This window comes from Heteronotia binoei, chromosome 10 (genome assembly GCF_032191835.1).
Source record: "Heteronotia binoei isolate CCM8104 ecotype False Entrance Well chromosome 10, APGP_CSIRO_Hbin_v1, whole genome shotgun sequence".
Taxonomy (NCBI): Eukaryota; Metazoa; Chordata; class Lepidosauria; order Squamata; family Gekkonidae; genus Heteronotia; species Heteronotia binoei.
This window is the reverse complement of record NC_083232.1, coordinates 85,285,587-85,303,398: the sequence shown is the minus strand read 5'-3', so window position 1 is coordinate 85,303,398 and position 17,812 is coordinate 85,285,587. Positions and strand designations below refer to the sequence as shown.

The 17,812-nt window shown below is 42.6% G+C and overlaps 1 protein-coding gene across 1 annotated transcript in view; it reads left to right on the top strand.

Moving 5' to 3' along the window:
- Positions 1-17,812, top strand: part of EGFR (epidermal growth factor receptor) — a 232,306-nt gene that overhangs the window by 135,986 nt on the left and 78,508 nt on the right. The window contains exons 2-6 of the mRNA XM_060247751.1: positions 1,058-1,209; positions 5,044-5,227; positions 8,094-8,261; positions 9,553-9,618; positions 11,279-11,397. Of these exons, the coding sequence (XP_060103734.1) occupies positions 1,129-1,209; positions 5,044-5,227; positions 8,094-8,261; positions 9,553-9,618; positions 11,279-11,397 (618 nt within the window). The 5' untranslated portion in view covers positions 1,058-1,128. The remainder of the gene's footprint in view (positions 1-1,057; positions 1,210-5,043; positions 5,228-8,093; positions 8,262-9,552; positions 9,619-11,278; positions 11,398-17,812) is intronic.

Genomic DNA, 17,812 nt, shown 5'->3' with positions numbered 1-17,812 from the left:
TAAAAATAACCACATTCTTTTTTAAGCACTCTTCATTTCCTTAGTAGAATGTAAAGACGTGTACTATTTTTTCCCCATTGTCCAACTGATAGCCTGTTTAACTTTCATTCTTCTCCATGTAGACATATTTGGCTTTTGCTATTGAAAAAGCAAATTTAGATGTATGTTTGATCACTCCAGGAAAAGGTGTATGAGGCACTTGGAATTTTTTATGGATTATTGGTGTATGAACCCTGGCATATTTAAATCACCAGAGGTCCAGGCAAGAAATGGATCCCATCCTACCTCCCCCAGTTTCGGTTTGCTAATGTTGGAAGCAGCACGAGTTTGGCAAACATGCTCAGAATATGTTTTGGCATTTACAAACCAAAGTTGGATATTAATATGTCCTCCATCAAGAAGGCGGGAGCTAGTTTGTGTCAGCTGAGGGCAAGGTTCGTGGTTCAGATGCGATATGCAGTTAAGTGTTTGCGTCGCCAGTACAGTCATATTGTCTTAAGGTTGGTCTTCTGTTTGCGATGGCTCCTAAATCCACAAGCCAGATCACAACAGTAGCCTGCAACTTTTGGCCTGCAACTCTTCAGTTAGAAGAAGAAGACTGCAGATTTATACCCCGCCCTTCTCTCTGAATCAGAGAGTCAGAGCGGCTTACAATCCCCTATATCTTCTCCCCCCACAAGAGACACCCTGTGAGGTGGGTGGGGCTGAGAGGGCTCTCCCAGAAGCTGCCCTTTCAAGGACAACTCCTGTGAGAGCTATGGCTGACCCAAGGCCATTCCAGCAGCTGCAAGTGGAGGAGTCGGGAAATCAAACCCAGTTCTCCTAGATAAGAGTTTGCACACTTAACCACTACACCAGACTGGCTCTCCAGAAGAAAGAAAGGAAGAAAGAAGAAACCGAGGGGGAGGGTAGTAACTGTTCATCTCTGTTGAGCTGAAATTCTTGAACTGTGAAGCGCTTTTTGGCAAAAGCCACAAGGGTGGCATTTTTGTTGGGTTCTCAGTGAGGTGGTGTGGGGTTGTCTCATGAATTACTTCTTTCCCCCGTCTCTCTGCAGTTTGTCAAGGAACCAGCAACAAGTTGGCCCAGCTGTCCAGCGAAGAAGAACATTACAAGAGTCTGAAAAGGATGTACGAGGGCTGTGAGATCGTGCTGGGCAACCTAGAGATCACCTATATAAGTAATTCATATAACCTTTCTTTCTTGAAGGTTAGTAGGATTACTCATGCTAATTCAGATTTGTTTTATTTATTTACTTTATTTTATTTATATCCCACCCTCCCCACCAAGGCGGGCTCAGGGTGGCTCACAGGTTAGGGTCAAACAGTGACCAGACAAGTTAAAACAACAATAAAACAGGAACATAAAACAATTGTTAAAACATCAATATCAGTGCAATAATTCATACAGACAATGATAGCAAATAGAGTTGGTCAGTATCTGATGTTCCAAAGAGGACCCAGAGTCGCCATAGCGTGATAAGAGAAATCTAGGTGATGTTTAGGCTTATGGGCCTAATCCGTTGCTATAGATGTTACGGTTATGAGAACACCTGGTGGAAGAGTGCTGTTTTACAGGCCCTGCGGAACTGTAAAAACTCTCGCAGGGCCCTAACCTCCTCCAGCAACTCATCCCACCAGCTAGGTGCAGCAATGGGTAAGGCCGGGGCTCTAGTTGACTTGAGCCTAGCTTCTCTGGCTCTGGGGACTGTCAACCCCCCCTTCGACTCTTGTGGGCCCCTCACTTGTAGCTACCTATTTCTCAACTTAATGAGGCCAACAAGAATGTCCTTCCAGTTCCCTTTTTCACTGTACAGCCAAGGGAGAGATCTTAAAGAAATATTAATACCCCCTTGTCCGTAAAATACCAAACGTAATAAATTATCTTGCTTCATCTCCTTCACCGTAAATACGGTATTGGGAAGCATAACGATACTTGTGAATATTTTGAAGGCTGTCCTTCTCCATTCATTTTTCATCAGGACCTTAGAAAGAATTCTAGACAGTCAGAATTTCTCTCTTATTCTTGGCCATTTTCAGTGCAGTTCTGATATGCTCTATTCAGCGGAGCAAGCCCACTGAATAGACCATATTAGGATTCTGCATAGACTGGTTTAGGATTGCTCCCTTCGTCTGTGACATACTGACATTAGGAAAGACAGGCAAACGATGAAAAAGAAATACGAATGTAGAGACTGTAAACCAGGGGTGTTGAACTCATATGTTATGAAGGACGGATCTAACATAAACGAGACCTTGTTGGGCTGGGCCACGTGTGTCATAAAATGCAATGCCAGGTAGCAGAGATATGAACTTCATAAAGGACACGGACAAACGCAGAGATTTTTTTAGAAGCTTCAAATAAAACATGCTTAAAACATTAGCACTCGAAGATCTTAAAGGTGCTTTCTTTGTGCATCTCCTGTTCGATCCAAGGAAGTGGGCAAAGGAAACTCTGGCTCTTTCCTTCCTTCCCCCGGGAACCAGGAGGGGGAGGAGCCTCAGCCAATAGAAGAAAGAGAGCCTTGGTCAGTACCTCTGTTGTGCGATTGAGAGAGACTGGCAAAGCAAGCTATTCCTTCCCAAGGGAGGAGCCTCAGCCAATGGAGAAAATAGAGGCTTTGCTCTGTAGCTCCTGTGCAGTTGAGCAAGCCTAGCAAAGCAAGCTCTGATGCAGAAGGAAGCAGATGATAGCCAGTTGCTTGAGGGCCTGATAGGAGCCCCCCCAGCTGTGTTTGACACCCTTTGACACAATTACATGTATCCAACCATGCGGTTCCTACAGTGCATTTTCATTTATTCATCAGGGGGTAGTGATTTCTGCCAATTTTCTTCTTCTGCAACAGACTCCCCCACTTCACACCCTGTGCTGTTTCCTGAGTGATGCCCTCTGGGAACAAAAGGGGGTGGGGAGGCTCAGAGAGCTGCTGTAGGAGGAAGAAGCGGAGAAGTCTTGCTTTGCAAAGTCTACAGAGGCTTAGTTACAGGGCTTTTTTTGAGCAGGAACGCACAGGAACACAGCTCTGGCTGGCTTGGCTTCAAGAGGCGTGGCCTAATGTGCAAATAAGTTCCTGCTGGGCTTTTTGTATAAAAAGCGCTGTGTGGAAAAAGGGTGATGTCAGGGGGTGTGGCCTAATATGAGTACCTGCTGGGCTTTTTCTGCCAAAAAAAGCCCTGCTTATATATACCCTGCCATTTTTTTAATATACTTTTCCCTCCAGCTTTTCATTTGATCCGGGCTGCGTGTTCTCTGTTTTAGCAGTGTAGAAACACTTGGTTAAAATACAAAATAGACGGTGGTCTGATTACTATAGAAATATAGAATTCTCATCCCATGAAATTCAGTATTCATATACAATAAAGTTAAGTCCAGAAATACATTCTTTACAGTCAGTTCCAACATTGTGATGCAATAATCCAATAAAGCGCTTGTGCAAAGTCTCTATAAATTCTTCATTGAATGGTGCCAAAGATGGAATCTTGTGTAGGACGTCTTAACCGCCTGGAGGTAGTTTCATTATCACAATGTTGGAATGGATTGTAAAGAACCCATTTCTGGACTGAATTTTATTGTATATGAATAATGAATTTTGTGGAATAAGAATTCTGTATTTCTATTGTAATCAGACCATGGTCTATTTTGTATATCAACCGATCTTTCCATGGTTCTCTTTGTGTAGAAATACTTGGCAGAGTTCTGTAACTCCTTAAAGAATAGCACAGTTATTGTGGCTGGAACTTTTATAAACAAAACTCTTACCTGACAAAGCAGGGCTTTGCTTATAGAAGTTGTTGCCGCAGTAAACGTGTTAAACCTTCAAGGGGCTGTGGGACTCTTCCTAGTTTATATTTTAACTTTGTTTTTATAATGAAAACTGGGAATGGAACGTTAGGTCCCAAAACAGATGGTATCATAAAATGCAAATATGCAAAAAAGTTGCATATACCACTTGCTAAAACATTCAGCTTACACTCAAGATGATTAAAGAGCCAAGATCACTCAAGAAACAAAAGTCCAACATCTTTTGCAGGAGGCTGCATGGATTGACATTTGCCCTCAGTAAGGAAAACTATTAAGCAAGTAGGTTTATTAAGTAAACTGTACTTAACACGGATGGCTTTGATTTGCACCTTAAAAGCTGTATTTGACAGACAAGGTTTTCCCCAGTATCCAACCCCAAAATACCAAGCAACCGTGGTTGGATGTCTTCCAGCTTTCCAACTCTGTGCAAGTACTAAGCTCGTGCACTTACCAAAGTAATAGCTACATCTTTATCGGGGTGGAATTCTAGCAGGAGCTCCTTTGCATATTAGGCCACACACCCCTGATGTAGCCAGTCCGCCATGAGCTTACAAAAAAGAGCTTTGTAAGCTCTCAGAGGATTGGCTACATCAGGGGGGTGTGGCCTAATATGCAAAGAAGCTCCTGCTAGAATCCCACCCCTGGTTGAAACCAAGAGGAGGCAGTCCCAGCTGAGCCAGCGTGGGGCTCTCACCTTCTGCCACCCAAGCTGATCCACTCTTGCAGTTCTGTTTAAACCAACCCCAGCAAAGGTTGATCCTGGGCTGACTTCTCTTGAAACCCAGTTTAAGCTGGGTTGCAGGAGAAGCCAACCAACCCCAACCTGTTTTCTGCAGCCTCTTTAAGGACTAAAGGGACTGCAGAAGCCCGACAAACTTGTTTCTGGATGTACCGGTAATTCCCGAATATATTCGGGATTTTCTTGGGATTCTTTTTTTTTCCCCCCTGAGAAAACTGGGATACATTTGGGATTCTGAAATATACCGCCAAAATACTGATAAGGTATTTGGGGGGTATATTTTCTGCTCGGGTAGGTCCGAATACATAGCCCTATACAGAACTGAACTCCTTTCTCTTTTGCTGAATTTTCCAAATAGCCTTTTCTCATAAATATTATTAGCCAACAGAAAGCGAGCAGAAAGACCTCCCTCGGAGGAGCATGTTTTAAAAGATTTCCTGACATTGTCTGAAAGGAAAATGACTGACGTTCGATAACCTTGTGTCATCCCCCTCCTTGAGCAGAGCATACAAGAAGTGGCTGGCTATGTGCTGATCGCCGTAAGCGAGGTGAAAAGTATTCCTCTGGAGAACCTCCGGATAATCCGAGGAAACACCTTATACGAAGGTACTGCCCTGTCCGTGTTGATCAACTATAACTATAACTACACAACAGGACTGGAAGAGCTGCCGCTGAGGAATTTAACAGGTGAGCCTTGAAGGGATTGCAAAGTAGTATTGGCTCTTGAACTTACAGCAGAGCGTGTGTGCCTCTGCAGCCTTTCCTCTCGAAAGTCTGGAGTGAAGCCAGCAGCGCTCGGTGCTCTTGTGCATGGGATATGGAAGGATCAATAGACCTGGAGTAATATTCAGACATTTTAATCCTCAAGTGATAACATTAATAACATAAGAGAAGCCATGTTGGATCAGGCCAGTGGCCCATCCAGGCCAACACTCTGTCACACAGTGGCAAAAAAAAACCCCAGGCACTATCAGGAGGTCCACCAGTGGGGCCAGGACACTAGAAGCGCTTCCACTGTTGCCTCCCCCCCGCCCCCCGCACCAAGAATACAGAACATCACTGCCCCAGACAGAGAGTTCCAACAATATGCTGTGGCTGTCCTTCTGAAGCATTTATATAGTACTTCACTGTTCATAGGGTGTCATATACTCATATACTGTGACAGTTTCCAGGGTGTGAATCCTTTTAATGTAACTTCAACCCAGGAATTGTTACTTTTCTGCTGTCCCCACCTCCCCACCAGTGCACTGGGGATCCCAGCAAGAATAAATATCTTAGATAGGTAATTTAGATCAGTGGTGAGGCCGTCTGATCAGAGGTCTCTGAGATTAAGGAAACAGCAAAGCAGGAAAGGATTAAACTCCCTTCCACAATGAAGTGATTTGCATCAGGGTCACTATTAGACTTTTAACAATTATGGGAAATCCTCATCACAGAACTCCTGGGTTTACATGGCCCTAAGGTTGTCAGATGCCCCAGTGGAGAAAGTAGTCCCCTGTTGCCAGGCCTTGCCCCCCAGCTGCCGGCAGGGGGATTTACCTGGAGAAAGAAAAAGGCCCAGACCTTGTCCCTGGCATTGTCCAGGAAGTGACATCATCAAACCAGCAACATCCAGGGGGCACTCTGGTATTTGGGTAAAAACTCTATGGCAGAAGCCGGTTTTACCATAGAGGAAAGAAAAAAGAAAAGGTCCCCTGTGCAAGCAGTCATTTCCGACTCTGGGATGACACTGCTTTTACGATGTTTTCACAGCAGACCTTTTTAGGGGATGGTCTGCCATTGCCTTCCTTGGTCATTGGTCATTGCCTTCCTTGGTCAGCAAGCTGGGTACTCATTTTACCATCCTCAGAAGCATGAAAGACTGAGTCAACCTCGAGCCGGCTACCTGAACCAACTTCCACTGGAATCGAACTCAGGTCATGAGCTCTTGAGTACTCCGACTGCAGTAGTGCAGCCTTACCGCTCTGCGCCACCGGGCTCTTGTTTTTACCATAGAATTTTTGCCCAAATACCAGAGTGTCACCTGGATGTCACTTCTTATATGATGCCGGCAACAAGACCTGGGCCTTTCTCTTTCTCCAGGAGGGACTTGGCAACCCTACTTAGTACTGAGTCTTTAGCCACAGCGTTAATTACTTCTCTATATATATTACATAGTACTTCTTTAGTAAGCCGTGCTTCTTTGTTTCTATTCAAGTCAAACTTTCCAACCGCTCTAGTGGCAGTACCACCCACCTAACCATGCTGACTTGAATTGTCTTCACAGTCATTAGCATATCTCTCCCATATAATAGTTCTCCAGATGGACTAGTCAGTGTTCACAAAATCTGTGATTGGCCCACCATCCGCTGTCACTCACCATTCCAAGAGCCCGCCTCCCCTCCCTCCTGTGAGCATCACCCCTCAGGCTTTCTGTCAGGCAGCGAGCTACAGTCCTCAAGAGAACGGACGGGCGGCTGAAATGTCGCTTATCCACTGGCCACCTCTCCTCTCCCTCCGTGCGCCCGCAGATAACTCCATCTACTCCTCCTGGATGCCCTCTGCATTATCCAGTCAGGGGAGGAGGGGAGGCATTTTGTTTTTCACTCTGGAACAGATGAGGACAGGGGAAAGAGGAGAGAGGAGGAATCGGCCCTCGGGTGGGCGGAATGAGGCTACAGGTTGTTCTGGAATTGAAGGGAAACAGGCTGGCAGGAGGCTTCAAGTGGTTGCTCAGGAGGAGGCCGCTACCTGCCCCTGCTGACCCCAGCCTGCCCTGACCTACCGAGTACATGCTTTGGGGAAACATCATGGCAGGCTGCTGTGCTGGCTACTTCTTGGCGGGCTACCCCACCAGGCAGCTCCTGTGCCTTAGCCCACCCCACCCATGCTGGCTTAGCCAAGACCTGCCACTGGAGAGCCCAAGCCCCAGCAACGACTTGCTGCTCAAGAGCTGGGCCGCAGCAGTCAGGCAGCCCCTCTGGAGCCAGGCTTCAAAATTGTTTCCATGGCCACTACTCACTCCCTCACTGCCTGGCCTCTTGCCCTGGTAGCCAGTTAGTGGTTAAGTGTGTGGACTCTTATCTGGGAGAACCAGGTTTGTTTCCCTGCTCCTCCACTTGCAGCTGCTGGAATGGCCTTGGGTCAGCCATAGCTCTCACAAGAGTTGTCCTTGAAAGGGCAGCTTCTGGGAGAGCTCTCAGCCCCACCTACCTCACAGGGTGTCTGTCGTGGGGGAAGAAGATAAAGGAAATTGTAAGCTGCTCTGAGACTCTGATTCAGAGAGAAGGGTGGGGTATAAATCTACGATTGTCTTCTTCTTCTTCTCTCTGCACAACAAGCTGGCCCAGTCGGATGGTGATGGTGGCTGCTGCTGCTGGGTGGGGGCGCTTGGCCAGAGCCTCTTTCTGGAGCCTGTTGTATTTTCCTTCACAACGGGCCTTATTCCTAGTTCCTTTATAAACTAGCAATTGTTACCAGCACATTGCCCGTTTAACTTTGTGCTAGAAAACGAACCACCTCCTTTCCTAATGTCTTCTCCCTTTTTTTAAAAAAAAAAAATTTCTTTTGGCAGAAATTCTACATGGAAACGTAAAATTCAAAACGAATCCTTATCTGTGCAACATGGACAATGTGCGGTGGGATGACATTGTACCTAAAGGAGCATCTGTGAGTTTTGCAACTTCTGTGAGAAGAGGAGACCCCTTGGAGCAGTTATTGTCGAAACCGAGCAATAGAACTTGTAAGCATGCATTGACTAGAAAACACTTACAAAGTTGTACAAGCCCATGGAAATATTGGGTTGAATCAGCAAAGGGCATTGAGGAATGTGGATCCTCTCAGCTGTGTTAGGGAGGACAATGGAGGTAATGTTGTTCCTTCAGGCCTTTTCTGTGAATGGAGCTCCTGTAAGGGAAGAGAAAGGAAGGGACTGCTTCTTTCCTCCCCACTGCAGTCTCCCAGCTCCAAAAGGGTATTACTCCATGCAGGCGGGAGTAGGCTTTCCTGAGTAGGAAGGGACTGCTAGGGGTGGGGAAAGCCACAATCCTTGTGTGATCCTTGCTCCAGATCTAGCCCAGTGGCAGCTCACTGAAATACACGTCCATTGCTTAAACGAGCCATACCACATAAGCAGTGCATGTTTTATATCCTCTAGAGCAGGGTTTCCCAAACGTTTTCCCCCCATGGCCCGTTTTTTCCCCCCGTGGTCCGGGAGGAGGACGCTCAGGGAGCGATACAGAGACTGCGCGCCCGCCAGTAGTTTTCCCCATCTTTCTCTGATATTTCTGAACATCAGAGAGGGATGGGGGAGGGCTTCTGGCCAGCGTGCAGTCTCAATATCACTCCCGGAGCGTCCTCTGCCCAGAGGACGCTCAGGGAGTGATCCTGAGACTGAGCGCTGGCCAGAAGCTTTCCCTGCCCTCTCTGATGTTTCTGAACAGAGAGGGCTGGGGGAGGGCTTCTGGCCAGCATGCTGTCTCTGTAGCACTCTCTGAGCGTCCTCTGCCTGGAGGACACTCAGAGAGTGCTACAGTCATCGTCAGCAGCACCATGGGGGGCAGGGGCTTGAGCGCGTGCAGCACCGAAGATAAATAGAGAGGGGAGGGGGAGCTGTTGGGCAACCCTGGTGACCCGGCATTGAGGCTTGCGTGGTCCGGTACTGGGTTGCAACCCTGCAAATGGGAAATGCTGCTCTAAAGTAGGTGTGTTGTGTCAAACAATTACCCATCAAGCCTAGTGCTATCTCCTTGTGACTGGCAGGGACTTTCAGAATGCCAGCACCTCCTGCTGCCACCTGAGAGTACTTGCGAATTATGATGCAATGTCTTCCGGAGGCCAGACCAAACAATTTGTCAGTGGGTTGTGTTTTGGGGGATTTCACCCATAGCTCAAATATTTGAGTCCCAGAATTCCAGGCTGGAAGGATCTGCCTCCTCATTCTTTCTGATTGATTCCACCTCCGCCCACAACACACACAAAAAGGTTATTAGTAAAGAGGCCTTTTATAAATGTTTTTCCCTCTGTTTTCATAGGCCCCCCATGCCATCCCAGTTGTTCAGGAGCCTGTTGGGGTCCTGGTCCAGATAACTGCCAAAAATGTAAGTACATGTACCGCTTTGCTTGTGTTAATTCAGGGGTGGCCAAACTTACTTAGCATAAGAGCTGCAAGACATGAATGTCAGATGTTCGAGAGCCGCAAGACAGGAAGGAAGGCAGACAGATTGGGGAGGGGGAAAAGAAAGCAACTTTAACTTTAAATGCATTCTGCAAGCCACTGGCTGGCTTGGCTTGGAGAAGGGATTTAAAGAGACAAATGCCTTCTCCAAGCCAGCCGACAGGGTGATGGGGCTTCAAGAGCCACATAATATGTGTGAAAAAGCCACATGTGGCTCCCAAGCCACAGTTTGGCCTCCCTTGTGTTAAAGTATGCCAGATTTAAGATATGGCATGACAGCAGATTAACTTGACCTATTCTGCTTGGGTTTTTATATCTTATTGACCACACATGGCACGCTTGGTATGATGGGTTTTAAATCCTCACTGCCTGAGCTTCCTTCCAGTGTACTGAGCCTGCTTTGGCGGGGAGGGCTTCCTTCCAGTCGGAGCTGAAACACAGACTTGGATGTCTTGGACGTAATCAGTGAGACTGGACTAGGCTAGCATCAGGCAGGAGTCCTGGAGAGGGTTCCGTCTAAGCTGAGTTTGTGTGAGCTAGCTCACAGTTTTGTAGCCTCTGGCTCACACTTTTCTATCTTAGCTCCAGAAAAATGGCCCCAGAGCAAACTAATTGATGCAGTAGCTCACAACTTTAATGCCAGTAGTTCAAGAAGTAGACTTTTTGCTCACAAGACTCCACAGCTTAGAGGGAATCCTGCATGGGAATGCTGTTGCATTGATGGCGTGGCATCACTTTCAGATCAAACTGGGAAGTGACGACATGTGGCTCTGGGATTCAGCGGAAGCTCTAGTTTCTGCTGAATCCTAGAGCAGCATGATAACACTTCTGAGTTCGTTCTGGAAATGATGTCACTGTGTTAACGCCATTCTTATAAAAAATTTGAAATGGACTGGGTTGGCAGCATTAGCAAACATATGCAGTTGCAGTTGGCTTAAACAGAATAAAACCGCATTGACCATTAATATTTGCCCTCCCGAAAGGTGGTGTTCAGTGCATTTCTCTTAATCACTTTATGCTCTGTCTTACCAAATAGACAATCAAGTACATTTCCCCCATTTTCTTCCTTGCCTTTGTTTTTAAAACCTAACAGAACTGAAGAACAGAAGCAATTTGTGTGGTATCCAGGGCTTTTTTGGGGTAGGAAAAGCCCGGCAGGAACTCATTTGCATATTAGACCACACCCCCTGATATCACCATTCTTTTGCGCAGGGCTTTTTGTAGGGGGGAAAAACCCAGGGACCTAATTTGCATATTAGGCCACTCCCCCCAACACCAAGCCAGCTGGAACTGCGTTCCTGCTAAAAAAAAAAAACCCTGATGGTATCCTCAAACTGTGTGTGATAGTTGAAGAAATAAATGCAATTTTTTAAAGACGACTTTATGCCTAGTCAGTGTACTGAGCCTGCTTTGGCGAGGAGGGCAGGATATAGATTTAATAAATAATAATAATAATACTTTTGGACCAATGTACATTTCTTCTTGGTTCCTGTGTTTTCTACATGTTAGAAAATTAATACTGTTTTAAAAAAATAGACATTGGAGCAGTGTTACGTTTAATTCTTGGAATATTTGTTTTCCAGTAACTCGGAGCATCTGTGCGCCGCAGTGCTCTGGCCGATGCAAGGGGAAGGAGCCCAGCGACTGTTGCCATACTCAGTGTGCAGCGGGATGCACGGGTCCTAGGGACAGTGACTGCTTGGTAAGGCCACAGAAACCCACATAAGGTTCTATTTGCATGGCGCAGTCCAGTCCAAGGAGGATTAAGACAGTGTTCCAGAGGGCTGGATCCAGCCAGCTTCTCTGTTAGTGAAACTGGCACTGGAAAAAGCTATGCTGAGAATCACAGGATCTTCATGCTCAGTGAGGATGTATCACATTATACAGTTAATACTGGGGGATTTTTTTAAAACTATGATGGTTTCATTTAGGTCTTTCCCACTTGGTAGTGGTTAAGTGTGCGAACTCTTATCTGGGAGAACCGGGTTTGATTCCCCACTCCTCCATTTGCAGCTGCTGGAATGGCCTTGGGTTAGCCATAGCTAGCGCAGGAGTTGTCCTTAAAAGGGCAGCTGCTGTGAAAGCCCTCTCAGCCTCACCCACTTCACAGGGTGTCTGTTGTGGGGGGAGAAGATATAGGAGATTGTAAGCCACTGAGTTCTCTGATTCAGAGAGAAGGGCAGGATATAAATCTGCAGTCTTCTTCTTGATTTTACTGTAGCTTTACAGTAAAATTTTACTGTAGTCTTTCCCAGCTCATCAAAACCTTGTATTTTAACCTAATAATCCTATAGCTTTAATTGCTCCTTAGGAAAGCAGATTGAAAACAAGTTAGTTCCTAAATGCACCTTTCCATAATGCACCATTTTTCCAAGATACTATTTTCCAAGATACTACAAAATAAAAGGTCATTTGTCCTCATTGTAGTATACTGGTGTGAAATCAGGCATTGGCTCCATTCAGGTATCACAGTAGTAGTTTATTTAAACCACAGTTCATTATTTTAAAAGCACGTGCACACACACCCGCGCGCGTATATATACTTCCAAATTTGTATATCCATCTTAATGAAGTTTATCAGTTTTGCCATAACAGCATATTCTTGCATTTTGTCTATCCATTTTTCAAGAGCTGGACAGTCTTTGGTTTTCCACTTTGCTGCAAGTTCTACTCTTGCTGCAGCTAGCAAGTATTTAAGCAGTTCATGCATTGTTTTATCTACATTCACTGCAGAATTCCTAGTAACATTGTCCCTGGGAACATAGCAAATCTTATATTCAAGGTTTACTTCTGAATGTACATTACTAGGATTGTACTGGGCAAAAGGGCATTGCTTCAGAACAAACTGTAATTTTCATCGTTCAGATGCCTTGATTACAGCCCTCCCCTGGTTACTACAACCCATGGTTAACTGTGCAGTCCTACAGGCCTAGTAGAGCATAACTCTGCTTTGAATTGCACAGTTGGAATCCTGTTGTAGAGCAACCAACAACAAACTACAGCATGGGCAGTCTACACTGAGACATTTACACTAAACCAGAGTTTAATCAAAGTGTGGTTTATCATAATGTTTTTATGCATCCATTGTCTGCTTACCAAGCATTAGACAGATTTTCCCTTCTATAAAATAGGAATTACGATGATCTAGGTTAGTCTTTTATTGAGGCTCACTATGTGATATAAATCAGGAGTGTCGAACTCATTTATGAGAGCCAAATTTGACATAAATGAGACCTTGCCAGGCAATGCGTGTCACAAAACGTAATGCGTGTCACAAAACGTAATGCCAACTGACATATAAAATTTATAAAGGGCACAGACAAACACAAATACTTTTACTTAAAATAAAACATGCTTAAAACATTAGCTTGCCTGCAGTATTTTGTTTTCAGTCTCTGATAAATGCCATTTTTTGCTATGAATTATTGCATCAAAAACTGCAGACAATGTCTGTGCTGTACTAATCTTGAATATACTGTTCAGATGCTGTTCAGGTGTGCACATCTATAAGTTGCAAGCCTGCTTTTGATTTATTGTGTTTTAAACAATTTATTGGTAGCATATGGTTACAAAGCTTATCTATTTCTTAATTTTTTCTTTTTTTTCACATTGACCCATATGACATTTCCATCTCCCCTCCCTCCAATGTTGACTTCCCCGAGGTTATAAGTTCAAATCCATACTAAAGGCACTTCTGATTGCTCAAAGTTCCGTATATATATTCTTACAACTAAAAAAATGTCCAATATTTCTTTACTTTCCAAGTTTTCTCCATATATCCTTTAAATTTTCTCCACTCCCTTTTGAATATCTCTAAATCATAGTCTCTTAGTGTTCTGGTTAATTTGTCCATTTCACACCACGATAAAACTTTCATGGTCCATTCCCATTTCTCTGGTATTTTTTCTTGCTTCCAAAGCTGCGCGTACAAAGTCCTAGCAGCTGATAACAGGTACCAAATTAAAGTCCTGTCTTCTTTTGGGTATTTTTCTAATTGTAATCCAAGTAAAAACGTCTCTGCAATTTTCTTAAAATCATAGCCCAAAATTTTGGTGATTTCTTGTTGTATCATCTTCCAGAATTCTTTCGCTCTTTCACATGTCCACCACATATGGAAGAAAGAACCTTCATGTTTTTTACATTTCCAACATCTATCCGACATTTTCTTACTTATCTTAGCCAATTTTTTCGGAGTCATATACCACCTATACATCATTTTAAAACAGTTCTCCTTAATGCTTTGACAAGTTGATATCTTCATTGAGTTCTTCCAGAGGTGCTCCCATGTTTCCATTTGTATTTCTCTATTCACATTAATTGCCCATTTGACCATTTGAGACTTTACTACTTCTTCTTCTGTAGACCATTTCAATAATAACTTATATACTTTTGATATCAATTTTTCATTGTCACCTAACAGGACTCTTTCCAGTTCTGTTTGTTCTCGTCTAATCCCCTCTGATTTTATGTCATTTTCCATCAAACTTTTAATTTGTTGCATTTGAAACCAATCATAATTGTTATTTAGCTCTTCTGAGGTTTTTAATTCAATTTTGTCTCCTTGAATCTTAAGCAGTTGGTTATATGACATTTCTCTTTTTTCTTCAGAATCAGCTGTTATTTTTATTACTTCTGCTGGCACTATCCATAATGGTTTTCTCTCGTCCCCGTATTTCTTGTATTTTATCCAAGTATTTAGTAATGTATTTCTGACATAGTGGTGAGAGAAAAAACCATCCATTTTATTCTTCCCATAGTACATGTATGCATGCCAGCCGAATCTATTTCCGTGAGCTTCTAACCACAAAGGTTTTTTATCTAACAGCATTATCCAATCTTTTATCCATGTCAAACAAACTGCATCGTGGTATAGTCTTAGATCGGGAAGTTGAAAACCTCCTCTCTCTTTGGCATCCGTTAAGATCTTCATCTTTATCCTTGGTTTCTTTCCGGCCCAAATGAAATCAGAGATTTTCCTTTGCCATTTGTTGAATTGTTTTGCTTCTTTTACAATCGGGATGGTTTGAAACAAATACATTATCCTTGGCAAAATATTCATTTTGATTGCAGCTATCCTGCCCAGTAAGGACAAGTTGAGTTTATTCCATTTCATCAAATCTTTGTCCATCTTACACCACAGTTTTTCATAATTGTTTTTGTATAAATCAATGTTCTTCATTGTTATCTCTATTCCAAGGTACCTAACTTTGGTTGTGACTTCACAACCTGTCACCTTTTGTAGTTCGTTTGTTTTATTTGGTTGCATGTTTTTACAGAGGAATTTCGATTTCTCCTTATTTATGTATAATCCTGCTAGTTCTCCGTATTCCTTTATCTTAGCTAACAGCAGTGGTGACACTTGAACCGGATTCTCCATTATGAACACTATATCATCTGCAAAAGCTTTATATTTATAAGAGAATCTTCTAATTTTTAGACCTTCTATTTTTTCATCTTTTTGAATTTGTTGTAACAAAATTTCAAGAGTCATTATAAACAACAATGGTGATAGCGGGCATCCTTGCCTTGTTCCTTTACTCACTTTCAATTCTTTGGTAAGGTCTGCATTTATACACAATTTTGCATGCTGATCTGTATATATTGCTCTTGTCATTTTTATAAATTGTTCCCCTAAATTAATTTTTTCCATTACCGCAAACATAAAGTCCCAATTTAAGTTGTCGAAGGCTTTCTCTGCGTCAACAAAAAATAAGGCCACTTCTTTTTCCGGATGCTTTTCATAGTATTCCACAACATTAATAACAGCTCTTACATTGTCCCTTATTTGTCTTTTAGGAAGAAATCCCGCTTGGTCTTTGTTTATAAAGTTGGTCAGGTATTGTTTCAGTCGCTCTGCTAAAATTCTTGTATAGATCTTATAGTCATTATTCAACAATGAGATTGGTCTATAATTTTTTACGTTTGTGCTATCTTTATCTTCCTTAGGAATCAGAGAGATTACAGCTTCCCTCCAGGTCTTTGGGATTTTCCCTTCTTCTCTTATCGTGTTTAACAACTTCAACAGTTTGGGTGTTAATTCATCCTTGAGAGATTTGTAAAATTTTGACGTGAATCCATCTGGCCCTGGAGCTTTACCCTCTTGCATTGCTTTTATTGCTGCTTCTATTTCAATTTTCTCTATTGGGTCATTTAATATCTTTTTCATATGTTCCGTCAAAGGTGCCACCTGAATGTTTCGTAGATACTCTTCCACTTTTTCTTTACTTACATTCACACCCTTGAATAAATTTGCATAGTATTTAAAGAATTCTCTTTTAATTCCTTCTTGATCCACTACTGTTTTCCCATTTGCCATGATTTTATTTATAGTCTTATTTTCTTTCCTTTTTTTTAATTGCCAGGCCAGGTATTTACCAGGTTTGTTTGCACTTTCAAACGATTTCTGTTTCAAATTTTTTAAATTCCATTCTAATTCTTTATTCAGCAAATGTTTAACTTGGGATTGTAATATCGTAATTTCTTTTATTAATTTTTTCTTCCCTGGTCTTTTTTTTAAGTCCTTTTCTTTTTTATCTATTTCATTTTGCAGTGCTGACAGCCTTTCTTCTCTTGCTCTTTTGTCTTTATTATTCAATGTAATTAATATACCCCTCATTACTGCTTTATAAGTGTCCCATACTGTTGGATATTCCATATCATCCGTTTCATTTATTTGGAAGAATGCTGCAGTCTCCTTTTCTAAGAATGATACAGTGTCTTTATTTTGTAGTAAATCCTCATTAATTCTCCATCTTCTTGATTTTCTTTGCAATTTTGTTGACCAGCATATTGGATTATGGTCCGCCCAAACCTTTGGAAGAATCTCAATTTTTTTTGTTATGAGGCCCAAGCCTTGGGAACCCCACAACATGTCAATTCTGGAAAAAGAATTATGCCTTGCTGAGAAAAATGTATAGTCTCTTACCTCAGGGTTGAACTTTCTCCAAATGTCTTCTAGATTTTCCTGTTTAATCAACTCAAAGAAAGAATTGGGCAGCTTCCCTTCTTTATCATTCTTCTTTGGACTTGATCTGTCAAGGTTATTTTGTATTGTCCCATTAAAATCACCCATCATCAATACCTGGTCATAAGTCTCTTCGTCCATTTGTCTATTTATGTCTTTAAAGAATTTGTCTTTCGCTCCATTGGGTGCATAGAGTCCTAGTAGTAACGTTTTTTTCGCCTCTATCGTCACCTCAACAGCAATGTATCTTCCTTCTTTGTCTTTAAAGATTAATTTTGGGTCAAGTTGTTCTTTAATGTAAAAAACCACCCCTCTTTTCTTTTGCTCTGCTAGTGAAAAAAATTCCAACCCCAAATTTCTATTCCACAAAAATTTACTGTCCTTGCGTTGTAAATGAACTTCCTGTAAACAAATTATATTACATTTTTGCTTTTTAATCCAATGAAATGTTCTCCTTCTTTTCTGTGGTGAATTTAGTCCATTTATATTCCAAGATAGTAATTTGTACTCCATTATGATGTTGGTTCTTTATTTTCTTCAAAAAAGCTATGCATCTCTTGTTCGCTTCTTATTGTAATCCTTTTGCCATTTTGTTCAAATCCAAGACCCTCTGGTATTATCCATCTATATCTTGTGCCCTCTGCACGCAACTGATCGGTTAGCTTCTTGTACTTTTTCCTATCGCTGATCACTTCTCTTGGTAGCTCTTTCATTATTTTAACTCTGCTCCCTTCTATTGCCCAGGCTTTTTGGTACCCTTTCCTCAAAATTTTCTCTGCCACTTCTTTTGATCTTAATCTTATGACGATGTCTCTTGGCAGACCTTTATTTTTCGCATAAACTGAGTTGACTCTGTAGGCACCCTCCAACATACTCTTAAATCTGTCAGGGTCTTCTTCTATGTACTCAGTGATGATATCCACCATATAGCCTTTTAAGTCTGTGTCTTCTTTTTCAGGTACCCCTCTTAGACGCACTTGTGACTCCAGCAACTTACAGTCGTGTATTATGACCTTTTCTTGAATTTTTAGCAAGGCAGAGGCCTGTGTATCCACTTTCATCTCTACCTCTTTCACTTTATTTTGAGTCTCTTCCTTAAAATTCTCTATCTCCTTCTTAAGGTCTCCAACTTCTTTTTTAATATCTTTTTTTA